General features: G+C 33.2%; 4 protein-coding genes across 4 annotated transcripts; 2 read left to right on the forward strand and 2 right to left on the reverse strand.

Moving 5' to 3' along the window:
• Positions 1-1,094: 1,094 nt before the first annotated feature.
• LOC115874919 (tyrosine-protein phosphatase non-receptor type 9-like) lies at positions 1,095-19,125 on the reverse strand. The gene is made up of 6 exons (XM_030890221.1): positions 18,696-19,125; positions 16,886-17,116; positions 16,578-16,808; positions 7,466-8,028; positions 3,837-4,200; positions 1,095-1,538 (listed from the first exon to the last, which is right to left on the reverse strand). The coding sequence occupies exons 1-6, from the start codon at positions 18,729-18,731 to the stop codon at positions 1,101-1,103; spliced, it is 1,863 nt and encodes a 620-aa protein (XP_030746081.1). The 5' UTR covers positions 18,732-19,125; the 3' UTR covers positions 1,095-1,100.
• Positions 19,126-19,355: 230 nt separating this feature from the next.
• Positions 19,356-21,251, forward strand: LOC115874935 (m7GpppN-mRNA hydrolase). The gene is made up of 3 exons (XM_030890243.1): positions 19,356-19,634; positions 19,698-19,857; positions 19,910-21,251. Exons 1-3 carry the CDS (start codon positions 19,564-19,566, stop codon positions 20,651-20,653), a joined length of 975 nt encoding a protein of 324 aa, XP_030746103.1. The 5' UTR covers positions 19,356-19,563; the 3' UTR covers positions 20,654-21,251.
• Positions 21,129-22,137, reverse strand: LOC115874944 (probable phosphomevalonate kinase). The gene is made up of 4 exons (XM_030890255.1): positions 21,955-22,137; positions 21,705-21,901; positions 21,502-21,648; positions 21,129-21,454 (listed from the first exon to the last, which is right to left on the reverse strand). The coding sequence occupies exons 1-4, from the start codon at positions 22,035-22,037 to the stop codon at positions 21,318-21,320; spliced, it is 564 nt and encodes a 187-aa protein (XP_030746115.1). The 5' UTR covers positions 22,038-22,137; the 3' UTR covers positions 21,129-21,317.
• A 166-nt stretch (positions 22,138-22,303) lies between these two features.
• On the forward strand, positions 22,304-25,343 carry LOC115874929 (cyclic AMP-dependent transcription factor ATF-6 beta). Its single transcript, XM_030890232.1, has 5 exons — positions 22,304-22,519; positions 22,600-23,318; positions 23,455-23,594; positions 23,875-24,087; positions 24,514-25,343. Exons 1-5 carry the CDS (start codon positions 22,435-22,437, stop codon positions 25,097-25,099), a joined length of 1,743 nt encoding a protein of 580 aa, XP_030746092.1. The 5' UTR covers positions 22,304-22,434; the 3' UTR covers positions 25,100-25,343.
• The last annotated feature ends 1,290 nt before the right edge of the window (positions 25,344-26,633 follow it).

The raw sequence follows: 26,633 nt of genomic DNA on the forward strand, positions 1-26,633 counted from the left end.
TGTATTTAATTATATTAAAACACTGAAGGCATTTTCGTTTATAAATATACAGATTTACCTGTCTAGATTTAAGCCTCATTCAAAACATCTAAATTAGTGCAATAAATTAGTAGTAGTTTCAATTATACCGTATGATCGAATAAAAACGGCGTCAGCGATGGCTATGAAATGAAGATCGCTGTCATTTTATATGTAAATTTATAGGGGAAATGTCATCGATGTTCATTTCCAAGCCAAATGGACGCCGTTTTTATTCGAGCATACGGTACTTTATATTTAAAAATTTACGCAAAAAATACAATTAAAATTAATAGAATATCCTAGTAACAACTTGCAGTAGTCAGTTGTATCTACAGGGTGGTCCAAACTGTACTCCGGAAACTTCGGCAGCATATTATGCAGATAATAAGTAAAAAAGTTCGTATAAACTTATGTCCTAAAATGCTTCGTTTCGGAGATACAGGGTGTAGAAGTTTAATTTTTATTTTGATTTTTTTCAATTAATTTCTGAAGTAGCATCAATATTTGGATGAAAATTGGTTTCTGGGAGTTTTTTGATATGATAAATTTGATTTTGATGTCAATATGACTTCTACTTGTAGAGGGCGCCACCTACATCTTTTTAACTGTTTTGAAGAGTAATAACTTTTCGTTCGTCCCTGTATTACACTTCTGAGTGCAAAAATATACATTTACGCCTTATTTTACGTAAAAAATGTCTCTTGGTAAAAATCACTGTGCACAACCATTCTCGAGATATTTGGAATCTTAATATGTATTCAATACGTCAGTAGGTTAAGAATCACCCTGTATAGGGAAAGCCTAATAATTATTATTAGCTTATAAAACAATAAACTTTTCATTTCTAACAACAATTTCTCTTGACGGCCGAAATAACATTTCTCGCAAATTTTGAAGTATAACTAGTAGTAGCAAAAGTTAAAAGTTTGATAACCTTATTACTACTAGGAATTTTTAAGGTTATGAAGGCTTACATTAAAATTAGAGGAACAAACTTCACCACTAATTGAAACCACTAATTTCGAGGTTCTGAATGAAGCTTTAAGGATATGTTTTATAAAAGTAACTCATACCTAACCTCAATCAGACTCTTCCTCAGCACCCTGATCAAACCCCGTCAAGTCCACAGACTGCAGATGTCCTTTCGACAGCGCATACTCGATCAACGCCAAATGACAGAAAATATACTGATCAGGCATCTGGATCGAGTACGCTCTCTGCGACCTGATCCTTTCCACCGTACCTCTAACGTCCACAGTGCCGATATCTTCTAACCTCGAAATGCAGATGTCCAGCGTACAGAACGTGCCTGTTCGGCCAATACCGGCGCTGCAGTGGACTACGATGGGAGGACCTCGAGGGTGCCCCGCCCACGTGTCTTCGAGTGCGCTGACCATGCTGGCTTGCTGACGGCGCACCCTGTCGAGGAACTCGAGCATGGCCTTGGCGGACGAGGGGACGCCGTAGTCGGGCCAGGAGGTGAATTGCCAGTGGGACACCTCCCTGGTTTCGTCCGTCTGGGAAGAGACAAACTGTCAGTGTTGCCACGATAGGGAAATAATAGATTTTAGTACTGCAGAAAGATAGTGTCAAAAGGTACTGGTTAAAAAAAATGTAAATGATTTAAGTTAGTTTGTGAAAAAATCGAAAAATTCTATTATTTAATTTTATTATTAGTCACAGTAAAATACAAATAAACAAATCAAAATATGAAAAAAATATGTGATATAATATATACAAGTGCGGTGCGGTGAATATATTTATTTTGATTGAAGAAAAGGAAAATTACTCATCTTTACAATAACAATAAAACTGAGTGTTGTCAGGCTTGAATGCGCTGTTACATGAAATTAAAATTAAACATCTGGTTTTCCGTCTGGTAAAAATCCGACTTATCATGGAATATAACCGCGGAATTAATTTGAAGTACTTACAATATACAGAATGTCCTATAAAATGAACCTTTTTATGCAGTACGTAGTTATGTAGTTAATATTTTATTATATTAGTTGTGTAACTATAAATAAACAAGGCTATAACTAATAAACTCAATTAATTTAAAAAAAGAGAGAAAACAGTATTCCGGAAATTTCGGCAGCATATTCTGCAGATAAAAATAAGTAAAAAAGTTCGTATAAATGTGTGTCAATGCTTAGTTTCGGAGATACAGGGTGTAGAAGTTTCATTTTTATTTCGATTTTTTCCAAATAATTTCTGATGCAACGTCAATATTTGGATGAAAATTGGTGTCTGGGAGTTTTTTGACATGAGAATTTGATTTTCATGTCAATATGACTCCTATTTGAAGGGGGCGCCACCTACATGTGTTTTAACTGTTTTGAAAAGTAATAACTTTTCGACCGTACCTGTATAAAATTACTGAGTCAAAAAATATACATTTCCGTGACTTTTTACGTAAAAAATATCTCTTGGTGAAAATCGCTACGAGCAACCGTTCTCAAGATATTTAGAATGGAAATAGTCAATAGAAAAAAAAACACGTTGTGATAAAAATAAAATAAATTTGGAAAATTTTTATTTTTTTTTAAATTAATCATAAATTTTTCTGCGAAAAAATGATGATAAAACAGTTTCCGTTGAGCTTTTGACACAAAAACAATTCAAATATATGATTTCAGTCTAATAAATATTTAGTCAACATGTTTAATATACAGGGTGTCTCAGATTTTAATCGGGAAAATTTAATAGACGATAGAACTTGCAAAAATAAAACAAAAAGTTCATATCAACTTGTAAGATTTAAAGCTTCCTTTTCGAGATACAGGGTGTTGTTACTTAAAGAAGAAAAAAAAATTAAGATATTTGAAAAACTATTTAATCGATTTGGATATAACTTGACCCGTTTATAATACTTACTATGGGACTTAATTTGATGTAATTAGATTTAAGTTTAATGACCAGGGGCGGCGGTGGGGCATCACTGTTAAATTATTTTAAAGGAAAAAATAGGCACGTCACTGCTTTTTTAGAAGTTTAATATTATTTTTGGATTTAGTAATTAAAAATATTATTTTTTTGTCTATCTTGCTTACTTTTTGCGAAAAAAATTAAATTCTAATTGGTAATTAATATTATAATTGGTATTCGAATGGTACCCTGTATCTCGAAAAGGAAGCTTAAATCTTACAAGTTGATATGAACTTTTTGTTTTATTTTTGCAAGTTCTATCGTCTATTAAATTTTCTCGATTAAAATCTGAGACACCCTGTATTATGTATGTCAATGATGACAGGTATTGAAAATTTCGATTTCAAATATCTCGAGAACCAATACTCGTAGCAATTTTTACCAAGAGACCTTTTTTACGTAAAAAATTACGGAAATGTATATTTTTTGACTTAATAGTTTTATACAGGTACGGACTAAAAGTTATTAGCCTTCAAGCCAGTTAAAAAATATGTAGGTGGCGCCCTCTACAAGTAGGAGTCATATTGACATCAAAATCGAATTTCTCATCTCAAAAAACTCCCAGACACCAATTTTCATCCAAATTTTTACGTTACTTCATAAATTATTATTTAGAAAAAATCGAAAATAAAATTGAAACTTCTACACCCTGTATCCATTTTTATCTGCAGAATAAGTTTCCGGAATACAATTCGGATCACCCTGTATATTATTTTTATTTAACCTTTCGAGGGCAGTAACTTCTTTGGGGAACATTTTAAGTATTATTTTGGGTATTTTAGTCGGATGTTTAACTAAGACGTAATAAATAATTTACTACGTCGTAGTAATAAAAAATCACATTCATGTAGTAAATTCAAAAACGTAAAAAATTAAAAAAAACTCACCTTCATATTAGTTAGACCTATCGTCGTCACCGTATAATCCGGATCCGTTTCCACAGCCAAAGTTTTCACTCCGAAGTGACCATAAACCGTCTCTCCTCCCTCCTCGCTCTCCCAGTACTGGTGACACTTGGGCCTCCCCCTCTCCATGGCCCTGGTGGTCATCACTATCACTAGCGTGTGTTGTTCCCACACCATCCTCCAGAAATCAACCGTCGTCCTTGGGAGAGGACCCTGTGTATTGATGAAGGCGTTTCTTTGCTTGTAACCGTCCACGAAGTTGGCGTGGATGTAGTCGCTATCTCTGTCCCCGTCGAGTTCGGAGAGTATTACACGGCTGTGGTCGTAGCACAGTACGTCTGTATACCTGGAAATAAATAAGTGTCTTGATTCTGTCCAGAACGAAAGATATAATAGCTGTTAATTAAGTCTTATTAATCATGTAATTACTAACTATTAGCCTTATATTTTTAAAGCAGATCAATCTAAGACGTTTATGGACTAAAGGTCCGCGCGCACTGAAGGGGTACCGGCACGAGCGAGCGGCGCGACCGGCACGACCGGTCGGAAAGTCGATTGTAGCCGCGTACTGGAGTCGTACGATCGACGGTCGAGAGTACGTCACCAGCATAAATTTGAGCATAGACGAGAAGTTTATTCAAATTTAGTCAAATTCATTCGGCATTTCAAAAAATTATAAAGTATTATTACTATTTATATTTTTATACAACTTTTTATATTTTATGCTTTATGATGGAAATTAATATTATTTAGATTTTAACCAAACACACATTAATATGTTTAGATCTTAACAAACCACATAAAATTAGTGAAATAGAGTGGAAGATGGGGATAAAATATACTACATGACTCTTAGCTTAACCGATTTTAACAAATTTGGTATCATTCAAAAGGGTTTAATTTGTTCTTTAAAAACAAGGCTAGATATGAAAAATAGTCAAATAAAACTTCTATTTTTAGTTTTTTAATCTAAATAAGTGTCATTACAAACATTTATGTATAGCTTTTATTTTAAGTTTTTAAAATCTTTGTTTTAAGTCAGTAGTAAATAAAACGAAACTTGTGTTTACATTTTGTTTAATGATTGACGTTTCGACCAATTTTAATTCGGTCTTCTTCAGAATCTATAATATACCTATAAATAATTTTCTACGTTTGTGGTAAGAAAAAATTATATATTAAACACATTGTTAGTGATAAAATTGTATTGTATATTATAGATTCTGAAGAAGACCGAATTAAAATTGGTCGAAACGTCAATCATTAAACAAAATGTAAACACAAGTTTCGTTTTATTCACTACTGACTTAAAACCAAGATTTTAAAAACTTAAAATATAATAAAAAGTCAAAGAAAATAGAAAAAAGAAAAAATATAAATAGTTTTTATAGTACCGTATTATCGAAAAGGAACGGCATCAGCGATGGCCATGAAATGAAGGTCGGTGCCATTTTATATGTAGATTTATATAGGAAATGTCATCAATCGTCATTTCCCATCCAACTGGACGCCGTTTTTCTCTATCATACGGTAGATATATGTACAAATATTTTATTCAAACATAAATATTATTTTCTCTATTTGTACCTTGTACGGAGCGATCAACATAGTAACATAGGATGACTATTTATCAGCTGTTATTACTAACGTCAAAACAAACCAAAAATTAAATAATATGATAAGTTTTTTGACGATATTTAAATTCGATTTCCATAATAATGTGAGATAATCAAAACGAGATGAGAAATAAATGGGTTTAATCGGAAGGTTTTCTAATTCAGTTATAGAATAAGTGTAGTAAACAATATAGGTTACGTGCTTGTAAGAAATTTTTATAAAAAACCGCATATTAAGTATGATATGGTCTCGTACACTTTCGATTAATAATTCATCGGACATGTTTAATGTAAAACCGCTCCACTAAAAACAGTCGCTCGGAGTAGACTATTCGTCCCCCTCCCATGCATTCTCTGATTTCGCCTGATGGCGCGAGTACCGCCGATAGCTCGAAGCGCACCGAGCGCACCGATCTGATGCGGTGCGCGGGCTTACATTTATTTCAACGTAAACTGAAAATTACGTGCCGCTCGCTCGCGCCGATACCCCTTCAGTGCGCGCGGAGCTTAACACTACTAGATGGTAGGACCCGTTTTTTCTGTAATTTACTACAGAAAAATATTTTTTGTTACTCTGAATTTTGAAGCGACCAATAAAAACAGAGAAAATAAAAATCGATAATTTTCGGACTGTGCCAATTGGTTACTAATCGACCAGATACTTTTTGTCTATTAGATATGCTATAAAAGCTGGTAATTATACAATTCAACCATTGTAAATACCCGACAAATTCCGCAAGGCCGACCAGGCCGACTTTTCTTACTGATGAGAATAGAAAAGTTCGCTTAGATCATTTTCTAGATATTTTTTCTTTCTGAATGCACATTTTATAGTTATTTTTTTATACAAGACGATGAAATCGCGAGTGAATTAATTTCGGAAGACGATAATGCAATTTTATTGTCGTAAAACAATATTTCTTCCCATAGCGAGTTACGTTTTAAAAAATATTCAGAAATTATTATTTCAAGGAATTTATTACGAGTAGAAAACATATGGTGCTGGGTTGGCGTTGGTTTCTATAGCTTACTTCGGGTTTCTCTTATTACCCATTCTGAACCGTCCTAGAACTGTGATGCGTATGCGCAGAAGGAAATATGAAGACATTATTTCATTTACGCATGCGCTGCCGAGTTCTAGGACGGTTCAGAATCGGTAATAACAAGAACCCGAACAAAGCTTATGTAATTTGACAAATTTAAACAGTAAACAATTTTAAATCTTTAACTGTTGCTCTTTAGTTGTCAGTTTTGAGTCAATATTTTTTAATTCTCTTTCGTATCGATTGATGATTGAACTGGAGCCAGAAATGGCTCAAAACGAGATAAGTAAATTATCAACAGATATTCAGGCTGAGGCGACAAACGCCATATCCAAACTACTTCCATTTAAATCCCGAATAACTTATGAAAAGAAATACAAAATTTTTCAAAAATGGAAGCAATTAAAAAACGTGCGTCAAGAAATAAAGTTTTTAACCTATCCTTGCGGTTAAAGTACTATTTTATCTACTATTTTTGATAGATATAAGGCGATTTTAACAGTTGCTATGGAAATAAAGGATTTTATATTCATGTTATATTCTTTTCGTCCCCTTGATCTATTATACTGGACGCATATATCGAAGTTCTGTTTCTTCTAATTTCAAAACATTTTCTTATTTCTTTGTAGTTGTAGTGTAAAATTAGATTAATTTATTAAGTTTAATTATATGTTTAATGTAGAATACCAGAAGTACCGTTTGATCGAATAAAAACGGCGTCAGCGATGGCTATGAAATGAAGATCGCTGTCATTTTATATGTAAAATTATATGGGAAATGCCATCGATCGTCATTTCATAGCCATCGCTGACGCCGCTTTTATTCGATCATACGGTAGTTTAGTAGTGTTTTTATAGTTTATTTTGTAGTTGAATGTAAAAGTTTTATGTTGTAGTTGGTTACGTTGTGTCATTATGAGAAAGGGACGAATTTCAAACTCCTATCTGTTTACCTGTTTTTAGCTAGATTCGGCCTAAGTTTCGCCACGTTAAAACTCCCATCCGGCGGCCTGGATCTGATCTCCGCATACTCCTGCACCAAACCCGACCTCCCCCTCTCCCTCACATAGTCCACCAGCTGAGACATACTCAATGCCGCGCCGTCGCCGTGCAACGAATCGTCATCACTGAACCCACTCGACGCGCTGGACGGCGGGTTCAAGTTACCCTCCTCCGACGACCAGGTATCTCCTGCACCCTCGACCTCGCCGCCCTGGGCGACCTTTTTCTGGGGCGACGTCGACAGCGGCGTGCGGTGGCCATCGGTGAGCCCTCCGTTCATCGAGGCCAGCAGGCACTGGTCCAGCCAGCCATCGTGGTCCAGGACGAGGGAGCCGCCCAAACGGGCGGGCAGGGAGTCGCGAGGGATGTGAGCTAGGAGTTGGGCGGCCGAGACGGTGTAGACGCGTTCGCGCAGTTTTTCGCGCACGAACAGGCGCAGGATCTTGAAGGGGGCCTTGAACCAGAGAGGCGCGGTCACGATGAGGACTTTTTTCAGTTTGGCCGGGTAGCCGCCCTGTAAGAGAAAAGAAATAGAGGTTAGGGTCTTTTTTAATGTCTTTAAATACTGTTTGATCGAAAAAAAAACGCGTCAAAGACGGCTAGAAAAAGTTCGCCATTTCAAAATCATTTTTACTTAACACAAAAATAAATTACAATCTTCTTAAGGCCAACTGGAAGTAAGCGCCATTAAAAAATATGCTGCCAAGTAAATGACGTCTAGGGTTTAACCTCGCCAAAATTACCACCGATTTTCAATCCCCAGCCGTATTTGACGCCGTTTTTTTTTTAAACAAAGAAGCCTTATGCTGTTTTAATTTTAAGTCCATTTTACACTTAGTAATTTTACTTGCCGCAATTAAGTTGAAGTTTACTTTACAGTCAGCAATTTTTATTGGAATATACAGGGTGGTCCGAACTGTTCCGATATACATACATATGATCCATTCCCCGACACAAACGGTACATTGTGAGACAGTAAATTGTAGAGAGAAACAAGCGCTATAACATAGGATACAATATTTTAATGAACAGTGCTTTCCATAAAATGAATAAAATGAAAAATATAAGAAATAATATAGATGTACTGATTTCTTTCGAAAATCGACAACTATGAAACTATGAACCCTTCCTAGACACAAACGGTACATTGTGAGACAGGAAATTGTAGAGAGAAACAAGCCCTATAACATAGGATACAACATTTTAACGAACAGTGCTTTCCATAAAATCAATAAAATGAAAAATATACGAAATAATATAGATGTACTGATTTCTTTCGAAAATCGACAACTATGAAACTATGATCCCTTCCCGGACACAAACGGTACCTAACCTAACCTACCCAAATAAGTATAAATATTCGCGTATTATAAACAAAAACTCGAATTTACCTATTTCTACGCCTCAAAACGCAGCAAAAATATCAAAAAATCTTTGATTTCCTTCATATTTTTACTTATATACTCTGGTAATTCCAAGCACTTATTTTAGTTGCCATCTTTCTTGTTGTTTGCTCCATGTTTATATCGCTCTGATGACACTAATACGATCACTGGTCTTAAAATTATCTTTCAGTCATTGTTGCTTACTCCTTGTTTTTTTTATAGCTCTGATTATTGATTAACTTATCAATTTATCACTCTGATGCCACTAATATGATTACTATATTATTAATCTTATTTATAGACAAGTTAACACGTAATTTTAACATCCTTACTACCAAATAAGTATAAATATTCGTGTATTATAAACAAAAACTCGAATTTACCTATTTCTACGCCTCAAAACGCAGCAAAAATATCAAAAAATCTTTGATTTCCTTCATATTTTTACTTATATACTCTGGTAATTCCAAGCACTTATTTTAGTTGCCATCTTTCTTGTTGTTTGCTCCATGTTTATATCGCTCTGATGACACTAATACGATCACTGGTCTTAAAATTATCTTTCAGTCATTGTTGCGTACTCCTTGTTTTTTTTATAGCTCTGATTATTGATTAACTTATCAATTTATCACTCTGATGCCACTAATATGATTACTATATTATTAATCTTATTTATAGACAAGTTAACACGTAATTTTAACATCCTTACTACCAAATAAGTATAAATATTCGTGTATTATATAAACAAAAACTCGAATTTACCTATTTCTACGCATCAAAACACGGCAAAAATATCCAAAAAATCGACGATTTTCCTCGAACTTTTCTACGCCGAAAAATCAACGATAATTTCGCACAATTTTACGTCGAATATCAGTCACACACGGAAAACTTAAAACCGCGGCGAACCACGCAATGTCGGGCCCGCTAATTGTCATCAATAAAAAAGAATATATTCTGCTGTTGTTTACCTATGGAGGAGACGAGTTTGGGGGGAAACCAAAGCTAGAAACGGGAGCGCGGAGGGGGGAATCACAGCGCACGCGATCATCGCGGCGAAAAAAATGCCGATCGCCTCCTCGTCTGTGAGTCACCGGGCTTCGGGGCCATGGCCGTTCCGATTTTGGCGCTGGACCCCCAAATACTCATTAAATACCGCGAATTTTTGACAATGGCGGATCCCCAATAAGTGCACATGAGCACATGAACTTCCCAGTCATAAATATTTGACACTTATTAAAGTGTATAATTTTGGCTGTATTCCGTTGCAAAACCAGACGAACCAGACCGGTAAACTACGGTAAAGAGAAATTTATCTTTTATGCATTTTTAATGTACCTATTCTCTGCTTTTACGATTGCTTCTTCTTTTCAATGAAGTTTAATATTGAAAAGTGCTTTATTAATAAACTGTTAGACGGCTCAAGTGAAGATTTGAAGGTTCAATATTAAAACAGATCAATAAAAAATAAACAAATCTAAGCAATATTTATATTTTTATAGCTTATAAAACATTCACGATTACTTGTTGTCTTGTTTTTCATGTTTTCTTTAAATGTTCCTGACTTTAAGAAACAATGGCTGCATGATAAGTTTAAATGATCCTAAAAAGTAATTCTATTTAGTTAACGAAATTTATTTATCTTTACAGCCTCCCTCCATTGCTTTTGGATGTAAATACGAAATATTATTACAAATTTTAGAAATTAAATAAGAATTTCACTCAAACTTCCAGTATTTTCTTGATTTCTGTCACATAATTGACATTGATTGACAAACAAAACCAGAAAAACCAGCCTTGTCCATAGATAAATGCAACAAGTTTAGATTGGAAAGCCCGTAAAAATTTTAGGTCGCGAAATTATTTTGGGTCGCGACCGTTATACGCGATATGGCGCTACTATAGCGGTTGCTAAGAACAACGGCAAACAAAAACAGAAATAATTTTCTCTTGTCAAAGTCAGAATCTTCAAAAATCATAATAATCTTTCAAAATCCAAACCGCTCTCATTAAAGAAATTCCGAAAAGTGTTTATAGCGTCCATTTCCAAAGTAATAATTGCTATATTGTGAGTTTAATTCAAGTTTTATTTACTCCAACCGGTGATAATTGTGAAAAAGTGGCATTAAAAACTTAAAAAGCTGTGCTGTGAACTGTGAACTGCAAAATCCATCGTGGATCGTGGCATAACGTCGGTTTCCAATGTTTCATAGGTATTTCATACATGCGTCCTTATATAAAATAAAGTTTCTTGTATGCAACACACTGTCTTTTATTTATAATATTAAACAAAAATAAATAAATTTGAATAAACAATATTTGGCGATATAATTCCGGAAAAAGCCGAACCGCTCCGAAATTTTCAAAAGTTTTGGGTCGCGACCGTTGCAAGGACAGCGCCAAATAGTGTTTACATTGTCCTTATGGGCACTTTCCAATCTAAACTTGTTTCATTTATCTATGGCCTTGTCGCGCTGGTGACAGTCATGTGACAGTTATAACCGAATTTTTCAGGAACCGTGTTCCGTAATAAAAAAACTTTCAGGAAACCCACAGAAACATAAAACCATAGCCAAGGTAAGCAACGAAATACACTCTTTACTAATGTAAATAATAGTCTGGCACATCCCAAGTGGAGGAAAGCACAAAACATCCCCCTTTAGAACATTTTCTGTAATGGCAAGATCCAAGATTCCCTAGATCCGAACATGTTCATATGATGAGAAATAAAATTTAGGACAAGTCACCTTCACCAGATTTTTTTTATTGCTATAACTCCAAAACTAAGGTAGATACAAAATAAAATCAAGAGATCGATTTTGTAGAGAATTAAATTTCCTACAATAAATAACTCAAGAAAGTTTCCTACAAAAAACTTTATCGTATCTCCGATAGTTACAAAGCTATTGACGAATATTTTTTTGCTAAAACCATGTATTTTGGATTCCTGGAGTCTCAAAACGTTGAGAAAAGTGTATTTAGCCATAACCAAAAACAACTAGAGATGAACCTCTATAATTGAACATGGAGCGTTGGACGAGTCTGTCAAGGTTTTCGAGATGTTTTACATTAGCCAGACTATATTTGCAGCTGTAATTATAATACAAACTATCACCTGACAAATTTTTCAGACTGCGAAAATAAGGGCAATGGTTTCAATAATATATTCACTAAATTTTCACTTCACACTGCTATAATTGATAATAATGCATATAAAACTTTCATAGTATATCCTAGTTTTTAATTCGTCCTACCTGACCGGTAAATCGTTACGTGTAGCCAGTGCTTTAAGCGATCATTACTGCAGTACTTCTTGTTTACGTCATCCTTTGCAAAATTATACAAAAAAAAACTACAATATTGTTATTTAACATAGATTACATTCTTTAATTTAATATTTATATTTAAGACTCGTATAAAGGCACATAATGCAGTGTTTTAATATTTTACCTCTTCTATCAAACACACAAAAAATTAATAATAAGTCTAAAAACTACCGAATAATTAAATAAACAAACAAAAATAATCTACACAATATGCTTGATCAGATTTTAAGAAATTAGAGAATCAATTAAATGACACATATTGCAGTATTTTTTATTTACGTCATTTTAACCACTGTACCGAAGAGTTACATCTCTAAAAATCGCGGAATATTCTTGAAAAATACACATATAAATAAACTAGACAATATTTAGCGTGAAAATTTATCGGGAAAATTCTAAAACTGACATAAGTACGTGAGGAAAACTCGGCCAAAAATTCGTTTCAAGGACGTACTAACTCTCAACTCAATCAACCGTTTCTAGGGCTTATTTTTTCCACGCATTTTGACTTTTTACCTGTTTCTAGAGCTTCCTGTAACCTCTCTGGTGAAACTGGGTTCCAAAAAACACACAAAAACTGTATTTTTTTCGAATTATAATAGTTTTAAAATTGTAAAAAGCGTCTAGTAGGGTAAAATGACGAACGCGCGCAACAGATGCAAGCGGACTGAGATCGATGAGGACGGCGACGCCAGCCGTCGGGACGCTGGAATCGACGCAGACGCCGCGGCGGGGTGTTTAGGTGGTTGCGGGATATACGGGGGCGTTTGTTTGTAATCTATTTTCCTTTTATACCGATTTTTTTTTCTGCTGGAATCCTACGATGTTTTTGCTAAATATCATTTAATAATGTTTTTTTCGAACATACGTTTACCGTTTATTTGAGTAGTTTTATTAAAATTAAATAAAAAATTATTTCATTGAGTCTTCAATAGAGTTCAAATATTTTATGGGTGGTATATTGCAACCCCAGAAGCAGATCTATAAGTTTTTTTTCCCCTGAACAAAATTTGGGAAATTTTTGTATTTTTCGATTATTTGTTTTATATTTTTAGTTAAAAAATATAATATTTTTATTTATTTATTGTTTATAAAATATAATATGGCAACAGAGGTAGTAAATAAATTTAGAGGAACAAAAAAGGAGAAAAAATGCAGTGGTTCTCAAAATTTAGGTCAAAAATCTTTTTTTTTATTTTCAAAGGTATATTTTTCCTTTACTTTATTCGACAGAAAATGACACTGAATAGAATGACATATCATATATGTCAACTTTTGACATTTTAGCTTAAAAAAATCGTGTTTTAAATTTCAATCTAGAGTGCCATGGCTGTGTCAAAAATACTAATTTTTAAGCAAGAAGCGTTGAAAAAATAAATTTGATTGTCTCATGTGTTTCGTGTCTTGTTCTGACCGGTTAAAAGATGCCCAAATCGTATTTTTAATCATATCTCAATTTTTTTTAAACCGAACAAGGGTGGCTCATTAGTATATTTGGAAAAACATATTTTTTACGAATAATTTGGTACCACACACTTCATATTTTGAGTCAAATTATCGTTATAGATCGTATGTTACAATTTCAATTAAATCATATGTGAAAATGTCAAAAGTTGACATGTGATATGTCATTCTATTCAGAGTGTCATTTTCTATCGAATAAAGTAAAAAAATTCCGAGGTTGTCATTTAAAAATCAAAAGTTGTAGTCATTTCCGGTGAAACAGGAAGTGACCGAAAACAATTGAATACGTCAATCAATCCTAATTTATGTCGTATACTAACGTACCAAATCTCGTTTTTTTATCTGAAAAAATAAAAAAGTTACAGAGGTGAACAGGTAAGATTGACAGGTAAAATTTTATGTATAGACGGACCTTTATATTCATTAATAGTAGATATTTGTATATCTCTAAACCAGAGACAGCTTTTAACATACAAACCAAATAAATGAGTCACTGGCAAGGATCAAAACCCGTCTGTTTGTCATGATTTAATTTGTTTTAAACGTAATTCAAAACAAACACACATTACCATGCTTGTTATGCCAAGCTAAATATCACTGACAATAAATTATAACCAACAAAAACAACAACAAAACGATTCAAACGATAAATACAATAAGTAAAGTATTGGTGCAAATATTGTTGTTTTCAAATTTTCAACTTGTTGTTAATAGGTGAAAAATATCTAAACTCTATTTTTCACAGTAGTAAAAGAAATGATTTATACACTGTGTCCAATAAATATGTACCAGCAATATTTTAACTGGTAAAACTTTTTAGTGCCACGTTTTTACGTTTAGTCCTGTAATTTCTTGACGGTGCGGTGTTTCAAAGCCTTCCAGTGTTGCCACATACTACCTTACCCATATTCTGCATATTTGTGTGTTCATAAGTTTATAGTAATTTTAATTTTCTTCGCAAGTTAACCCTTTATAAAGCACTACAAATTATTTTTTAGTTTGAAAAAATTAACAAATAAGGGAGTGGGGGGTAGTGGTCGATTTTTCAACCAGAGACTGTTAAAGCAAATAGATAATATGTAATGATCTAATGGATATAATGTATAAACTGTATGTATCATCCAATGTAAGAAAAAAAGAAGTTTATTTTGATTATCTCTACCACAGATTAGGTATACTATATGTATACAGATAAAAATCTTATCCCTAATTCGAAATTGGTACGAAAATTGTTTTTTATGACGATGTGCAAACAAGTAAAATTTCCTGTGCGCAAAAATAAACTCGCGTAAAATAACAATAAACAGCGTAATAGAGAGATATCGCTAAACCGAATAGCGTGCATGGACGTTAATAAGGCCAGGTGTTATTTCCTTTACGTGAGGTGGTATTAACTCTCTTCATTTATGGTTATCGGATCGGAGAGAATTCTGTTCGCGTCGCGTCCGCTATTTAAACTTAACCTAACTTTGAATTTAAAACTTTGAAATTGTTTTGTTTACTAGGTATTTTAAAACTTCCAGTGCTTTATTGTTCAACGTCTGCCAGTGGGTTTAGGGCAACAACCAACAAATTCTCTTAGAAGGGCTAAGTCGTCATCTGCTGTAAACCTAAGCCTCTTTATAGGTTCTTTAATATTGGAAGAGGTGGAATCCATATTTTGGATCATATTTATTTAGTAGTTTAGGCTTTCGCGGCTATCGTTTGAAGAATTTTAGGTTTTCGGGTTATTAGGCCGTCGTTAGGAAGCAATTCTAATCGACGACGGCCTAATAACCCGAAAAACCAAAATTCTTCATATTTATTTAATTAAAACTAATCCTAGCTACTTAAATACCAAATTACCTAATAAAACTAAAGTAATAATTCAAAACAATTCAAACATAACCTAAAATAATAGATCTCGCCGGCCGGCCCCGGCTGTCAAATACCCGAACATGCCCATTTAAGCAATTTTTAAACGTTATTTAGAAATAGCGCTTGGTGTAATTGATCCGCAAATTACGTCAGGCGGTAACGTTATTAGGGGGTGTTGCGTTAAAAATTGACTAGCGCCTTTACTCCCGCATATCGTAACCATGATAAGGTACGCGTAAATACTGCATACATGACGCAATTCGGTTTTCCGATATCTCTCTAATAACTGTGCCGGTCAGGCGCTGTGCACAATTTTAGAGGCTATAAGTGGGCGTGCTATGTGCGCAAACTAGTAACCGAACTAGTGCCCGATTCCGAAAATTGGAACCACGAAAAACAATAAAGAAAAAACAAAGTTTATAATCTGTCTAATCTGTGTCTCTACTATCTACTCAAAAATGTGCCCAGATCAAATAAATCAAATTTTGTTTTTCGAGAAACTCGCATCCTATGAGAAATGATCGAAAATATACAGCATTTGCTAATGATTTTAGAAAATATCATCCGAGCCGTAAGTTTGGTACACTAAATAAAAAGAAATAAATGTCCCAGATACATTTGTTTCTATATTTTTAAATTTTAGTCACACGAAATTTGCATAGAAAATGCTTAGACGACAATTATTACCTATAATATGATACACAGCGAACTCAAGTGTCACCAATACTCACTGGTCGAATATTCAACCGTTTACGTTAACTTTTCGCGCCAATTCGGCCAACGTATAGATATGGTTGATTAAATGGCCAAGGCGGGCATAGAAATAAGCATAGCAAACAAACTGGGCGATAATACACCTCCGCGCGACTGATTAGTTGGTTAAATTAAAGTGGTCGATTTAGCGACCATCGACCTATAAAGGGCTAAATAATTACTTATGAAAAATAAAATAAAAATACTACAGATATAAGTAAATACAGATACCAGAGAAATGAGTAAATATATTAAAAACTCTAGATAATATTACTTACCTTTAATAATGTCAAGATCTTCTGTGACAGATCATAGTCAAAATTGGAGTATTTTGAGTTAGACATGTCGTATATAAAAACTATCCCGGATTTCTGTGTCAAAGGGTTCTGTAGGGCAACGTCCAACTGATATACAACCCCCTGAAGGGTAGTTTGGTGACTGCTAGAGGCCGGTATATGTTTGTGGGCTGTAAACACTGCTATAGCTGCGTCGTTTGCATCTCTTTTAGGCTGAAAACGAGCAGAAATTTGATAGTTAAAAAGCTACTAAATAAGTATTTTTAGTGTTTCAACGTTTAAAAACCTACCAAAACTGTGAATTTTCCAGTGAGTAGCTCGCTGTGAAGGGGTTCTTTGTGGGGGTCGAATTTGTTTAGGCCTTCGCGCTGTCTAGTGGCTTCGTGCTGTTCGTACAAGGCTACAGCCCTGTTCACGTCAAATTTTCGGGCGTACAAAAAAAGTACTGCAGTAGACCAGGAGGTTGTACAGCCGTTTCTCTTAAATTTAGCGTTCACTCTTTCGATGAATTCTTTCGTTGCCTATATACAAATAATAATAACATTAAAAAAATATGGCGACGATTTAAATAGAATTCAGTCTATAAAAACACCAGCTGATTGAACAACTTGCCCGTACTACGCGTAGTACGTGTGTGGACCACTTTAGAATCGCTTAGCTGCCAAATTGTTCAAAATTTCAAAAAAAAAATAATTTGTTTTGTATTTAAGTATACAGGATGTTAAAGGCATTATATATTTTACAATAAAAGCATAAAAAATAATGAGGAATACCTAAATATTGTAAGGTTAGATCTGTAATCAAACTGAGGTCGCATCAATTCAAAATTATAAAGGAAAAGAACCTTGCAGCAGGTTCTTTTCAAAACAGTTTTCTCATTTTATTCTGTATATAGGCAGGTTTAAAGAACAATGCTATTCACAAGGTACAGGTCAAATAGATTATTGTATTGAAAATGTTAACATAAAACTATGAAGTTTATAAACAATACACACCACTATTCACATTTTTTTTATTATTAATTTATTTATTTATTTCTCAGTATACAGAACTGACAGCATCAAGCCTCATAGTGAATATTAACGAAAATTTTATATACAGAGTGAACCAAAAAATCTCCAATCATGTTTTCTATTTTAAATTTCCACCCTAATCTTTTTTATTAAATATGTATAAGAAAAATACTACAGAATATCCCATTTTCGTATGTTTTATATGTTTCCTTGTTTATGAGTCTAAAAATATAATATAGGCTATTCATATTTTCATAAATAACATAAAAGAGGCATTATTTAAAATTTTAACAAAAATCAACCTAGTTTAAAAGACTATTATTTAATTTATATCTTATATAGAATCTTAATAAACTACACTGAAAACAAACCTGTAAAACATACGAAAATCGGACACCCTGTACAGAAGAATATTTAAAATCACCCTGTGTATGTATGAAAATGGGTTTAAAAAGTGGGCTAACTACTATTGCATTTATATTAATAGAAATCATGATTTTATGAAGACTGGGTCACCCTGTAATAATAATAGAACGACATAAGGTCGAAGAAATGCCTCTATATCCGGCCTTACACTATTTTTGGCTTCATAAAACGGAACACATCGTATTAATTCATTCATACCACCGTCCTGCATATTAATAAGTCAATTTTACTGAATATAAAAAGAGAAGAATGAATTTTTAAAATACGTATTACAAAGAATACACGTCTTCCTGATGAAATCTCAGTCAAAAAGGAAGTGATTGTCATTAGTGGAGTGCTACCTTTATTTATGTTAAACACTTTTGGTAATATTACAGGATCTACAGGCAAAAGTACATAAATAAACAAAAGAATCTTAATAAATCTCTTGATACTTGATTAAATCTAATGCATATAATCCCCCGATGTTCCTAATTAATTAAATTAAAATGTTACTGCCCACATACTAGCAAGACAACAAAACTAAACAAAAGATAAACAAATCAAGCACTCTATTTCGTTCGCCATTTTTTGATAGATGTAAATTGCCTACGTGTCTTGATTTGCAATATAAAGATGGAATATCAACAAAGCTTTGCGTAAAACTCATAAAATCACTTACATTTTCTTGTTCTTGTGTCAAAGGGGCAGCCATCATGAGATCACATACGTACACACGGCACAACACTCCATAAGAAACTGAAGTAAATCAGCGGATGGACGACAACACTGCGCGTAACTTTAACAAGCTTTAATATTTGTTAAAAACGTTGAAAATAATCGAGCTTTTCGTTAAACCGTCTATTTGCAACATAAATAATGATTTCCCAGAGATAACGTTGCAAGGAAATCGTTAATTCACGGGAAAAATATGAAAGATAAATATTGTGTACGTTCGTCTACGCCTTGTCGATAACATGCAAACGCACAGTCATCATTTTTAGGTGAAGTAATTAAAAAATATCCGTAGTTTCGTAAACGGTTTCTGCGGATGTAATTAATTTTAGAAGAGACTAATTTTAGCATGTGCAAATCAAAAAATCAACAAAGTATTATTAGATTATTTGGCAACGCGGCTATGTAATGTCAAAATAAAGAATTTCTTATGTTGTCAAATTTGTTTTATTCTTCAAACTATTTTTATTTTTAATAATTCATTCAATAATTTCTATAAGCAAACTTATTTAAATTATTAAATTAAATAAATAATACACTCAAGTAGTTTTTCCTAAAGACACTGCAGCAAAAGTGCGCTATTTTTGATTAAAAAAAAATAGAAAAATAAACTTGACAACAGTGTCAATAAAAAAAGGTATATGAAGAAGAAATATTCCAAAATGGCGATTATTTTCAAACATGAACTGGAGTGAATTAAAGTTTTTCAAATATCCGTTGTTTCAGAAAGGTCTGAAAATACTCTATTTTATGCGTACAATCTAATCAGCAGAAGGAAACGATTCAGAGGCATAGGAAGATATCTAAGAGCAACTATGGCAGAAGAATTGGAGTTAAAAACTGTGGAACATTCCATTCCTATCGATATACTCAACGATCTTTTAACGTAAGATATCTTTGCCGATCCACAAAGAACCCTTTTTATTGGAATTTTACACTCTTTTTTAAGGAGATTCATTATTTTCGTTCCACAATCAGCCAAAGAAAATCTGATTCGTATATGTTTCCAAATCGAACTGGCCCACTGGTTCTATTTGGACTTCTACGTTGGAAACGACCCGCGTCTCAAAACCTGCAGTATATATGAATTCGCTGCCCATGTTTTCCAAGTAAATATCCTTTTTTGAATAATTTAAAACAGTTAAAACTATTTTTCCCTAGCATGTCCCATTCTTGAAAAGCGAAAGCCATAAACTGAACCAAATACTAGCTGAATGGAAGGAATACAAACAAAGTGTCCCCACGTACGGTGCTATAATACTTTCTGAAGGCCTATCCCATGTTCTGCTTGTCCAGAGTTATTGGGCAAAATCTTCGTGGGGTTTTCCCAAAGGTAAAGTAAATGAAGATGAAGATCCGGCACATTGTGCTATAAGGGAAGTACAGGAAGAAACCGGCTTTGATATTAGCCCATACCTCAAACCAAACGAATATCTTGAATCTGTAATTCAGGACCAGTTAGTGAGGTTATACATAATTAAAAATATTCCAAAACATACAGAATTCAAACCGAGAACAAGATGCGAGATTAAAGCTTGCAGTTGGTTTGCTGTGGCTGATCTACCGAATAACAAAAAAGATGCCACACCTAAAACAAAGATCGGAGTCAGCCCTAATGCATTCTTTATGGTGCTCCCGTTCATTAAACGGTTGAAAGCGATTTGTAATAACAGCACAGCAGGGCGGAAAGGACGAAATAAATCGGCCAGTCTCAGTGAAGTGGATAATACCAGTTCTAAAGTTAAGGTAAAGTCTAAAACTGAGACAAAAAAGCCAGATAGTAATCGTAAACACAGTAAGAGACAGTTGTTTTCTGATGACGAACACATCCCTGTCGAGTTTTCAGCTCCTTCCTGGCTTAATTTCAAGTTTAACAAGTTGGCCATAATGGAATGCATGCCATAAAAAATGCAAGGTATGGCTGCAATGGGGACTTCTTTATAGAGTGGTCAAAAATGTTATAAAGTGATTGAAACACAGAAAGTGCTCTGGTATATTTCTTTAAAAGGAGCAACTTTCTCTGTTAGGCCCCAAATATTTCACGTTTTATCTTGTCTCGACATCTCAAAAAGCTTTAACTGAGTATTCTAATTTTTTTTCTTAAATTCTACATTAAGATGCATGTAATTTTTACAGTTTTTTTTCTTTTGGTTGCTTAATAGGGTTTTATATACTATATGATTGAAAAAAAAAACGGCGTGAGCGATGGCAATGAAATGAAGATCGCTGTCATTTTATATGTAAAATTATATGGGGAACGTCATCGATCGCCATTTCCACGCCAAGTGGACGTCGTTTTTTTTACGATCATAAGGTAAATCAAAGAATGGTGATAATAGTTTTTAAATAAAAATGCAATAATTCTCCTAGTTGATTTATTGGTTTTACAAAACTGTTGCATTTTTTTTAAGATATTACAGAAAGTCTGACGTTTTTTTTTGGTATAATTATATTCTGGATGACAAACTGTGTTTTTTTTTCTAATAAACAAATCTTTTCAAAATATATGAGTTTTATTTGAAGGCTCTAAACATAAATATTGAATGAATAATTATTTATATAAAAAATATTACTTAATGCGTTCTGATGTAATTGCTATAATTTGTTCAACAGCTTTTTTGCTTTCATCAGAATTATTATTGGATAATTGTAGATCCCAGTGCTCAAAATCATCCAAATCACATTCAGATACTACGTTGTCTATGCCTAAAAAAATACTTAAGAAATACATTAAAAATACTTTATTTCCATACCTTCAGTGTATTTGTATCCACGAGCTATTCGTACATCTGTTTCAGCATAAATTCTCAGTACACATAAATTTTTAAAATTCTCTTTAAACCAATTAATATCAGTTTTCCTTCGAATATCACTAACTATCCAAACTGGAGTAATTTTAGCTGTCAAATAATATCATTGACAATACTCAAACACTAAACAAGGAAAGAAAGCTTACCATCCTTACAAGCAGCCCTACAAAAGTACCCTGGATCTTCACTACGAACTTCATCACTCCAATTTATCATATCAATTCGGTATTTTTCTTTATACGGACCATCACCCATCAGTTCCTTGAAATCCAGTTGATGATTTTTAGCGTATAACTTCTTCAGAGGTCCCGAAATTCGTACGATTTCACATTCTTCTTTGAGTCTATTTCAAATTTGTTTTTGAACAGTCAAAATTAGTTTTGAAGCTGTACTTACATGTTTTTTATTTGTTCACATATAAAATCTTTGCCAGACTTTCTTTTACCGCTAAATAAAAGGATTATTTTGGGATTCTGCATTGTTTTGTTGAAAGGAAATCGTATGTAAATTAAAAGGTGGAGTAAAATATTTAAAAGAATACATAATTTTCATTTTGTTGATGTTTCGGTGACGTTTATATAACCTAAATTATTGCTTCTGGTCATCTATTGACGAAAGTTCAAACTTTTTCTGCGAATTTACAGGTTTCTTTTTCTTTACCTGCGAATTTACAGGTTTCTTTTTCTGCAAATTTACAGGTTTCTTTTTGTTTTACAGAGTTGAATGAACTGTAAACGTCAACAGAAAGTGACAACGTTGTCAAAATTCGGTACGCATGATTCGGAAAAGTGATTATTTTGGTACAAAACACCGGATTTTTATCAATTATAATATGAAATAAGTAAGGATAGCTGAAAATAATCGTACCAAGTTCAAATGTGGCCTGATTTTGTGGGTTTTAACGAGGACTATGGCTTCAAAAGTTCTCCGGAGTCGAGCAGCGACAATTCTTTTTGTACAGGTAAAAACATCCGCCCCCATACACGGTTTTTCTGGCGATTTTCCCGTATTTCTACCACGCTGACATTTTCTTTGTTATAGATAACATGGACGTATCCTCGGGCGAGGACTTTTTAACGCAGTTATCTACAGATTTGGATATTCCATTGCTCTTAAATGCTGGTGAAGATGAAATGGCACTACTTAACTCGTTTCTTGACAAAAGTCCTGACGAAATTCTCTCCGATGTAGCTTCCCCGCCTAGGGAGGACGTCTCAAACGATAGTCTGGATGTTAAAGATGTAGATTTTACAGCCTGGGACTTTGCTAACATACCTAAGACAGAAGAACAGGACGTAGCATCTGATGCTTCTAGTGTTTCAAGCAATTCTATCGAATCTACTACCAGAATTCCTGTTGTACAGTATCCTCCTTCAACTAGGATCAAGCTAGAGGAGATTGAACCAAAAATAAAGACAAAAGTTCCAATAAAAAGAGTTCCAATTCAGCCCAAAGGTCAAAACAACTTTGTAGTCATAAATAATAAATTCCCTACAGTTTTGCCGCAAGGAATTAGCGGTTTATCACCTAAAGTTGTGGTTTTGGATAATATTTCAACATTCCCTGTCAAACAGGTGTCTCCTATTCTTCCTAACAGACCGTGTAATATGGGAATAGATCCGAAAATTTTTAAAAGGCAACAGAGAAAAATAAAAAACAGGGAATCTGCATGTTTATCCAGGAAGAAAAAGAAAGACTATTTGAATTCTTTAGAAGAACAAGTGAAGGAATTAGTTGAGGAGAATAAATGCTTGAAAAAGGTAGGTACTTGAAAAAACACTTATCAGAAGGTTATATATTATTAATTCTTCACTAAATTAAGTAATTCTGGTACCAGGCTCTTATAATCTCTTGATAAGGAGTCTTTAAGTAAATAAAAAACACGTTTTTTATTAGGAAAACGCACTATTGAAGGACAGGCTCTCGTATTATGAAGAGGATAAATCTTTTAAAAGCATATCTTCGAAAGGAACTAAACCAGCGTTGGTTTTGTGTGCTTTTCTACTTGTAGTAGGATTAAATTTAGACTATTTAAGGTAAGTGAAATATGTATGCATGTAACATTAGATATCAGTTTATTTTCTATTTTAAAAAAAACTTAAAAGTAAAGATAAAAAAGAGAGATACATAAAGTGTTACCAGTTGACATGAAAGCTATTTATCCAGTATCATGCCAGAGAGTTAATATTAAAAATTTAGAATTTAATAAATATTGCTATTTTAATTGTTTCAGATTTTTTTTTCTTTAAATATATTGTTTTCTTTTAAAAAAAAACATTTTAAAAATTATATTTTATCATTTTTCTATTTTTTTAGAAGTCCCTTTTTATCAAAGTCAAATAAAATTGACTTGGCCCAAAGTAAACACACGCATATACCCCTTAATCACCATGGTAGAGGTCTTTTGTGGGCGGATGATCAAAACACAGACCCAAGCGTACCAAATAGTACTTATTTTTCAGCCCTAACCATGTGTCCGGCTTCGATAAATCAAAGCGAGAGTGCCAGACTTCTTTTGGAGCTGGAAAGGTATTTATTTTGTTTAAATTGTATTATTAGTTATCAAAATATTTGAAAAATGCAGTGCATTATAGTAAAAAATCCATAGAATATCCCTATTTCGTTAGGTACACATTTTTTTGAATTTTCTCTAGAACTAATGACAATTTCCTACATCTGGCATCACTGAAATGCACGTCGGAAGTCGCAATGTTGCCGTGGCTACTTTTTTTACTTTGATTTTTGACTAGTGTTAAATAAAATTTGTAATTTTGTGACCGATTTTTCATATTATCAATTTTAGACCCAATACATATACAGATATTGCTGAAGATTTTATTATTGCTAGATATGAATATGACCTGGAGAATTTTTTTTGTTTTCTCTATTTAATTTTTTCTGTTTTTTTTATTATTTTATATTTAAAATAACTTTGACTCTTGCTTTGGTTGATAGATGGATCGGAAAACCTGAAATTACACCAGAAAAAAAATCTCCTGCCACTGTTTTGACTACTAGAAAGCCTAAAACAAAAAGAAAGAAAATACGGGTTGATTCTTCGCTAGTCCAGGTTTTAGAAAATAAAAAATACGGCCCAGAGAACGAGAGTAAAAACGAAATTCAAGTTTTCACTCCTAAACCCGAACAACTTTATTCAGAATTTTTCGAGGCTATTAACAGGCAAGAAGACACGTTCTACGTGGTGTCTTTCAGCGAGCAACACCTCTTAGTACCGGCTTTGTACCATAACAAAACCCGGAGACCCAAAATGACGCTTCTTATGCCTTCGGTACTTCCCAACGGTACTTCAACCCAAACTTTTGTACCTTTGATGCAAATTGATTGTGAAGTACTCGATACAAAGCTTGTTAACGTGAAGTATGGTGCCATACCCAGGCAGTACCGTAATGTTACAAAAACCAACGGAAATGACGAGCATAGAAAATCAAATTCTACAGTACCAAGGAAAAATAGGGATAAGGGAGCTTATAAGCCCTATTTTTTGGGTAAAAAATTCTTTAAAATGGATGATATAAATTAGTTTAGTCAAAGTTTATATTAAGCTTTTTTTGTGATCTCGGTGAATGTATTTTTTTCTGGGTTTTCCAATTTGTATATACGTTTGTGCAATAGTATTTTTTCTTATCAATTTTATGCCATTGAGTTCATTGTTTTCAGTCATTTTTAGTATAATTTAGATAAAGATTTATGTAGATTTTTTACATTTATAACAAATGCAACAAGCTAATGATTTTTTTATTTTGGTAAATAGAAAGTTCATGTTAGAAGAGATTTTATATTATGTATATACCGTATGATCGAATAAAAACGGCGTCAGCGATGGCTATAAAATGAGCATCGATGACATTTCTTATATAAATTTACATATAAAATGACAGCGATCTTCATTTCATAGCCATCGGTGACGCCGTTTTTATTCGATCATACGATATTATTCTGTGATGACTTAAATTAATATATGTATATTAATAAATATGAGTATTCTGTTTTATTTCGAACTGAAACATATTTTTCTAAAAGATGTTTGAAAATGTAAATTATTGGTTAGGCAACCAGACATACACCAAAACCATTTTTATTTTTTTTAACATATATATGGCTCATTTTTAGCTACAAAAGGATTTACTTTAAAGTTTATAACAATAGTTACTATAAATTTTATTATTTCGTACTCTAAACATAAAAAACATCATTTTTAAGTGAGTACAATACCTTTTCCATTTTACTGTAATATAGAAAAATGAAATAAACTATTTAGGTACCACCTAATAATCACAATAAAATTAATTATGTTTCTTTAAATAATACTACAGGAAAATATTTGTTTTATTTACTTTAAATATACAAGAATTTTTAAAATGATTTTAATCAAAAGTCAATTTAACTTCTGTTTCACTTTTTATGCATTTAATTTCCTTCTCCAACGTCAAAATTAAATTCAGGAGCAATTCCGATCCAGTGTATACTTCGAATTTTTCTCTTCTTGTATCAGGAGCATATAATTTCAGAGGAGGTATTCTGCCAATAATTAAAACTAGGCTGTTTAACTGGTTGCCAACTTTTTCTCTCAACTTTTGCGTTCGCTTTGAATGCTCACATCTCCTCGAATATTATGTTCTCCTGATACAAATCGGGAAAAATTCGAATACTCGCGTTTCGTTCGGTATTCTTGAACGAACGTCCGGGCCATAAACTCTCGAAAGCCCAAGTTATCGAAAACCCGAACGCAAGCGAACGGTAAACCGAATGGTCCCGATTAGAAGTTATCGAATCTCGGCTCCTCCCCTCGTTATTTGTATTTTAAATTGTAAACAAAAGTCAACGCAATTTGTTTTTGGTGGAAATATACACTAAAATACTTTAAAATGTAATGTATTTTACCTTTTTTATAATTAGGAGAAAATTTTTAAAAAGATATTTCTGGTAATTTTTGGACACCGATGTAAATAATAAATTTTTTTAATGTTATTTTTTTAATAAATAAACTTTTTATTAAAAAAATAACACGATCAAAAATGCTGTGATACTCCACAGCAGTATTATAAGGTATTTTT

Source organism: Sitophilus oryzae, unplaced genomic scaffold (assembly GCF_002938485.1).
Source record: "Sitophilus oryzae breed Bouriz unplaced genomic scaffold, Soryzae_2.0 scaffold_1018_pilon_pilon, whole genome shotgun sequence".
Taxonomy (NCBI): Eukaryota; Metazoa; Arthropoda; class Insecta; order Coleoptera; family Curculionidae; genus Sitophilus; species Sitophilus oryzae.

What these genes read in the sequence shown, in the direction of transcription:
- LOC115874919 (XM_030890221.1), bottom strand. Translation starts at nt 18,731, where the DNA reads ATGATGGCTGCCCCTTTGACACAAGAACAAGAAAAT. An exon ending in AGATCTTGACATTATTAAAG is followed by an intron (nt 8,029 to 16,577) that starts GTAAGTAATATT and finishes TTTCTCTTACAG; the next exon opens with GGCGGCTACCCGGCCAAACT. An exon ending in TAGGTCTAACTAATATGAAG is followed by an intron (nt 1,539 to 3,836) that starts GTGAGTTTTTTT and finishes GTCTCTTCCCAG; the next exon opens with ACGGACGAAACCAGGGAGGT.
- LOC115874935 (XM_030890243.1), top strand. Translation starts at nt 19,564, where the DNA reads ATGGCAGAAGAATTGGAGTTAAAAACTGTGGAACATTCCATTCCTATC. An exon ending in ATACTCAACGATCTTTTAAC is followed by an intron (nt 19,635 to 19,697) that starts GTAAGATATCTT and finishes CTCTTTTTTAAG; the next exon opens with GAGATTCATTATTTTCGTTC. An exon ending in TCGCTGCCCATGTTTTCCAA is followed by an intron (nt 19,858 to 19,909) that starts GTAAATATCCTT and finishes ATTTTTCCCTAG; the next exon opens with CATGTCCCATTCTTGAAAAG.
- LOC115874944 (XM_030890255.1), bottom strand. Translation starts at nt 22,037, where the DNA reads ATGCAGAATCCCAAAATAATCCTTTTATTTAGCGGTAAAAGAAAGTCT. An exon ending in TGTGAACAAATAAAAAACAT is followed by an intron (nt 21,902 to 21,954) that starts GTAAGTACAGCT and finishes AATTTGAAATAG; the next exon opens with ACTCAAAGAAGAATGTGAAA. An exon ending in TGGATACAAATACACTGAAG is followed by an intron (nt 21,455 to 21,501) that starts GTATGGAAATAA and finishes GTATTTTTTTAG; the next exon opens with GCATAGACAACGTAGTATCT.
- LOC115874929 (XM_030890232.1), top strand. Translation starts at nt 22,435, where the DNA reads ATGTGGCCTGATTTTGTGGGTTTTAACGAGGACTATGGCTTCAAAAGT. An exon ending in CGACAATTCTTTTTGTACAG is followed by an intron (nt 22,520 to 22,599) that starts GTAAAAACATCC and finishes TCTTTGTTATAG; the next exon opens with ATAACATGGACGTATCCTCG. An exon ending in TTAAATTTAGACTATTTAAG is followed by an intron (nt 23,595 to 23,874) that starts GTAAGTGAAATA and finishes CTATTTTTTTAG; the next exon opens with AAGTCCCTTTTTATCAAAGT.